Source organism: Eubalaena glacialis, chromosome 9 (genome assembly GCF_028564815.1).
Source record: "Eubalaena glacialis isolate mEubGla1 chromosome 9, mEubGla1.1.hap2.+ XY, whole genome shotgun sequence".
Lineage (NCBI taxonomy): Eukaryota > Metazoa > Chordata > Mammalia > Artiodactyla > Balaenidae > Eubalaena > Eubalaena glacialis.
The window spans coordinates 44,569,935-44,576,086 of NC_083724.1; the positions used below are offsets into that span (position 1 = coordinate 44,569,935).

Below are 6,152 nucleotides of genomic sequence, written 5' to 3' on the forward strand. Positions count from 1 at the left end.
CTGAACCACTGTTTCTAGGGGGAATACAGCGCTGAGTTTCTGTGAGTACTCAGTCACAACATTTTCATTTACCGACTAATATATAACCTTGTTTTATTGCGTTTCTGTTTAAAGACACTTTATTTGATCAGTACTGTTGATTCACTAACACTGAACTCAGGGCCAACAGCACTGTAACTTGTGCCTGAATAAAGCGTATCTAACACACATATATTCTTCCCTAAGGCACATCATAGCCTCCCTGTGCTTAGGAATACTAGATGGTACTTAAGCACAATGTTTGGGGAACATTTTTAATAAAGAAAGAGATCGCCAGCAAAAAGCACAAAAATGAGAAAAACATGGCACTTCAGAGACTGTAAAAAGCCTACTTGTTTGCAGCAAGAGAGCTGAGACGAGAAGGCAGAGCCTCGCCTAGTTCCACATCAGCTGGGAACCCACAGGTCAGGTGACTCAAATTTCTGGTCACTCTGTGAACGTCCACAAGTGACCACGAAAGTGCCGTAAGTACTGCTTTAGAGGTTGCAACTATGGTTTAGCAAGTAGGCGAATTTGCAAACACGGACTCTGCAAATCATGAGGATTGGCTGTATATAATCATAAATTCGAAATCATTGACTATATCTAATAAAAATAAGATTTCTCCCCAAAGGCAATTTGATTACTCTTTGGGTAGGCTTTCCCTCTCATGTTTTGACTGTTCTGTAAAACACTGACCTGTCATTTTTTTCCATCTGTCTGCTCGTTTTCCTCACTGCATTCATTTTTTATCCTGTAAGGTACGATGAAGAGAGAGCTTATAAGAGAAGTGTGAGGTAAAAGTCTCCTGATCTACAATTCACGCTGGGCCCTCTGTGTGTGTACACCAGTGTCTTACTTGTGGGTGACCTCAACACGCTATCAGAGCAAGAGGTCCTCGTATCAGTCCCTTGTAGTATATCTTTTCCCGTCTTTGTCTTGTGTGTAAAGAAAGCTGTTGAGGTCAACCTAATTTGCAACTGAAACCTACTAAACCAGATACGTCCCTGACTTGGCCCAGGCTGCAAGCTAACTTTAACTGTCCCCAACAACTGCTATGGCTGTTTCCAGCTTTATTCAGCCAGCATGTTGCCAATTTTCTTGCAACGTTTATATCTATCATCATCTTTATGAAGGACTTTGCAAAAGAAACGTACATAAATGTTGAATTGGAGTTCTTAAAACACCATATTTAATTGAAGGAATGTGTCTCAGTGCTCCAAAGGTTGGTTTTTAAAAGCACATACGCTCCACTTATGTTTGGCTCTGCTTTGCTGGGTGACTCTTCTCACGCTCTGCTTGCTTCTTTTTTGTTTCTTTTCTACACTGCTAATTTTTGCTCATGCAGACTGGATGAAGAACTGAGGGAAGCATCAGAAGCAGCTAAGTAAGACTTGGTTTCCATTCAGCAGCTGGCAGTGATGTTGGCTTGCATTTCAGGAGTGAATTGGGAGAACCTGCATGCCTGGTGTTTTATTCTTGCATCCTAACAATAATGCTGCCCTTTAAAAGTTTCCTTTGTTCCATGATAGATGTAATTTCTGTTCTTTGTACTACAATCTATTTGCCAACACCACCCCCCCCCGCCCCCGCCCCATGATCTTGGTTATCTTGGTCATCTTGTTACTGTTGTTTAATTTCTTTTAAAAATATACATGCAATTTTAGGCACTACAGCAAAAGAAACACATCACAGGCACCTGCCACATACAGTATAACATCCAGATGATTGCTTGGCTATATTGAGGCAATAAACCTCACCAATTCATACTAATGCAGAAAAATGATGGCAAGTTGAATTTTGCAATAGTTTTGTAGAACCAAATTCACGGATTTCCAAGATTTTTTAAAAACACCTTATTTAGTGACTGGCAAATACAGCTCAACTAACAGCTTCTGAGCTATTTGGATGAATAAAAAAATGATTGCTCACTATTATTAAAGTATAGTTTTCAAAACAGCACAATCATAACTTTAATGCAAATATAAAATGAATACATGCCAATGATTTTATTCAACTAATTATTTAATGAAGGAACCAGTAAGCTGTTAAAACTAGTTCAAAGAGCATTTGAAAAGCTAGACGTCTATAGGCAGTTTATAAAGGAACATTAGGATAAAAATGTTGGTTTAGATACAAAACTGATTAATGTTCAACAGGGCAATAAACTGTAACCTTAGGGTTATCTTTTCCACTGGACAGAAATTATTTGCATCTCTGCTCAGTAAAAATCTACAAGTTAACATTTGCCTCTACAGAGGTGTAAGATCAATAGAAAGTCAACTCAGCACTGCTTTTAAAGAACATCCAGTAATTTCCTTTTCTTATTTCCCGGTCACAAATAATTTTTCTGCCACCTTATGTGAAATCTAGACAAGAATATTTGCTGTATTAAGCTTCTCCATTTCAAATGTTGCTTACACTGTTAATTTTTATAACCCGTTCCTGTTTTAATAGATATTGCAAAAGCAGAAAGCCTGGACAATGTCCAAACAGCTACAAATTCTGAATAAGTAAGATCTAAATTAGTGAAGCTTTACCTGCATAGGTGGTAAATGCCAATGCCTCATGAAAACAATCCATTTAGATATGTTTTGCCTACAGCACATTTTTACAGCAGGTAATCTGTAGAATTATTTGCCTATAGTATGGATCTTTTGGGTTTAAAAACTCAAGGAAAGGTTTTTGCTTTAGAAAGTTTAGCGTTAGAGTAGTTTACTGTTAAATATTCCTATCCTCTAGTTTTCTTTCAAGGTAACTGACACCCATTTAGACTAACAATACTCAAAATTACACACATTTTTACTCTAACAGAATCTTCTTAGTCTCTAACTCAACTGTTGAAAACAACAAGTTGTGGAAAGAAGGAAGATATTAGGAATCAAGGAACCGAAAGTTGGTGTAATGTACCCCTTCAGCAGTTATCTGTGCTCAAATTGCACTGTGTCATGAGCTTTCCCTACAAAGAGAACTAGCGATTAGTTTCCCTTTCGTATTCATTTTTTTAGGATAACGTATTTATGAAATTAAGGAGCTGTTTTCAAGACAAAAGATGGGGAAGGAGCATCAATAATTTTCCAGCCAAACCCACTATAGAGTCCTAGTCCTGTGCTATCATTACCATACAATCTTGCCTCCTTCAGTAGATATTTTCCCTCCATATTTCTACTCTTCCTGCTTAGCTACCACAGGAAAACAGTGATCATTTTTGGTTTAGTTGTGTAGCTTTCTCTTTCTTTCTCTCAAATTCTTCATTTTGTTCACTTATCTACTGCCACAGACCCTCTCCCCCGATATCTAAATGGTCTTGGGTGGTCCTGAGATGTCTTGATCTCCTTCCTAAAGGAAGCACCAAGCTCATGCCTAGTACATACTAGATGCTTAGTAAATTTCTGCTGCATGAATTGGCGAACGTGCATAAGACTAAGATCATTGCTGTGGGGCAGTGGTTCTCAATCTTAACTGTCCATCAGAATCACCTGGAGCACTTGTTAAAACACAAGTGTCCTGGGCCTCGCCCTCAAAGTTTCCGATTCGGCAGGCCTGAGAATCTGTATTTCTAACAAGTTCCCAGTAATGCTAATACTGCCAGTCTCGGTACCTTGCTTTGAGAATCACTGTCTTAAAGTAAATGGCTGAATACAAACAAATAGATTTGTCCTAGGAGATCTATGCTCTTGCTTTGGATTCAGTGAGTAAGCCGCCTGTCTGAATTCTCCTCCAAATTGATCCTACTTCTTCTGATGGTGACATTACAGAGATGAGGCAATGAGATATATCTGCGCATCTGAAAACGTGGAAGGATAAAGAATTTTACTCTGTTGACCCCACCGATGATTTGAAATCCCTCAGAATCCTTCCGTTTTGGCACGCTAGCTACATCTTCTTGACTACCTTTCAGCCTCTGAAGTGGTCCCCCAACCCTTGGACAGACTGTAGAGGATGATTTGAGGTTCAGAAAACATAATCACTGCAGATCTATGGTTAGAGTCTAGAAGCCAGAAAAACCAGGTTCCTTTCACGAACAGATGCCCCCTGACTTTCCACACGACCTTAACTAGAACGCTTCAGGCTGGTCCTAACAAAAGCAAACACGTAACCCTGTCAGGGAACAAAGCCTATCTGTCTTTAGTCCCACTAGTGTTTTTAAACATTCACCCTCTCCCCACATACACATACACACACATACCACCTCCACCTCTAATGGACTTTCAGAAAGCAATTTCCTCAGCCTGCCTTATTTTTTCCTTAAACCTTTAGTTTTATATAGGAAAGAAAATACTTTCAAAGGATAAGTTGTATCTATAGAGCCATTCTTATTTTGAAAACGGCGAAGAATCCGTCTGTCGCCTCTGGAGTGACAGTAGTATGTGAACTGCAAATCGCTGTTTGCTCTGGAAGGATTACGCAAAGTTAAAAAGCAGAAAAGCTAGGTTTGGAAGACTGCCCTGCCTGGATTCCATTCCAGCTTTACTAGGTTTTTCTAGAACACTGTCAACACTTGCCTGACTGTCCTTGTTCACTAGAGTTGCCAGGTATCCTCCATAAAAATACCACCACCAGCGAGAAGGGTAGCTGGAGAGGGGCAAAAAGCCCTCTGCCCTTCTCAGGGAGCCAGACTTCTGCCATTTTCAACAAAATACCTAACATTAATAACCGAACCTCTGATGTGCAGACAGATACCCTGGCTTGTGAAATTATTCACATTACAAGAGGAACTCTCGCATGTAAAAAGGATCACAGCATCTCTTTAAATAGTGTTTGTTTGCCAACAATAAAATATTTACCAGAGGGGAACAAGTAACAGTTGAAGTGTTAAGTATTAATTGGAAATTAATATAAAGCAAATTTGAAATTGGCTAACAGAGGAATCACATGGAATATCAAAAGCAGCTAATATTACACAAGAAAGCATAAACACATTCATACACCATAATAAAAGTTTCCTTATTTTATATGGTTACCTTTTTCTTTCTGGACACAATCAGTTTAGGTTAATGTTAGGACTCACTTGTTTGACCTGAATACAGATCAGCTGTAAGGTATTTTTCTGTAACAACACCAAAGAAAGCTGAAATTGGCATTCTACCTTTTAGTGTCTTGGAAAATCTTCGTTGTTGTGAAAACTGAAAGTTAACTGTGTTCCTATATAAATAATATCAGGCTGCTTGAGAGGGATTGTCCTTTGTGTCTAAAATATTATATTATTTGGGTTACAAATAAAAATTTGCAATATAATGTTCCCTGAATAAGATAGATTGAAAAGTCAGGAAAAAGAAAAAACAAACAAACAAACAAACAAACAAAACAAGCACAGAAGAGACCACTGGAGGTGTTTGGAGTTCTCAAACTTCCTTTTGTGTTTCTAAATCAGGAGCAATTACTGTATTTCAAAACTGATGGTAAAAGAATCAGAGCTTAATCTCATCATCTGTTCAGGTGTAGATGTGTTCAGTAGTAGCAATGGGACCACACTAAACAGTTTAAAAAGGCCAAATCTGTCGTGTTTACAAAGTGGTAACAGTGGAGAAAATGTTTACTGCTTCCTTTTTTTTTCCCCCCTTGCACTCAGAACTAGCTGCCTTTACAATGACCCAGAAATGTCTTCTATGGAGAAGGAGTAAGAATTCACCATCAATAACAACTGTGTGGTTACTTATTATGTTGTATGGCTGGGCTCTGAAAGACAAAAATACATTGAGGATTGGGTAAACACCGTTTAGATGTTCAGCTTTCATGTTCTCTATTCCTGAATTTAGAAACTTAAAGAGAAATGTGCCAGCTTAACACCATCTCATTCATGATCACCATTAGATGACTTAAGGACAACCTAAGTCTTCATTTGGCATTCTATTTTTCCAGTCCAAAAGTGAGGAGAAAATGAGTATCTGAGCCAGATGTAAAAGCATTTGGGCAAGAGGAATGCAACTCTGCTTTCTGAATTACATCATTCATATTTTAATTAGTGAAAGTAGGGACTTCCATTTGAACTTATTTTGGTGGATGGAAGAGAAAACGTCCTTGTTTCGAAAATTCAAGAGGCAGCTGAGTCCGGATGGAACTTTAGAAATGATCTATTCCATCTAGTCTCATCCGGTGAGAAATAAAAATTGAGCATGTAATGGGTTCTTACC

General features: G+C 38.5%; 1 protein-coding gene across 2 annotated transcripts in view; it reads left to right on the forward strand.

Annotated features, from left to right (window-relative positions):
• The window catches only part of PRUNE2 (prune homolog 2 with BCH domain), a 198,896-nt gene extending 193,254 nt beyond the window's left edge, over positions 1–5,642 (forward strand). Inside the window, exons 10-12 of one of the 2 annotated variants that reach the window (XM_061201172.1) lie at positions 780–815; positions 1,367–1,405; positions 5,591–5,642. In XM_061201172.1, coding sequence (XP_061057155.1) covers positions 780–815; positions 1,367–1,405; positions 5,591–5,642 — 127 coding nt within the window. The remainder of the gene's footprint in view (positions 1–779; positions 816–1,366; positions 1,406–5,590) is intronic. The other variant, XM_061201171.1, reaches the window with a different exon arrangement.
• The last annotated feature ends 510 nt before the right edge of the window (positions 5,643–6,152 follow it).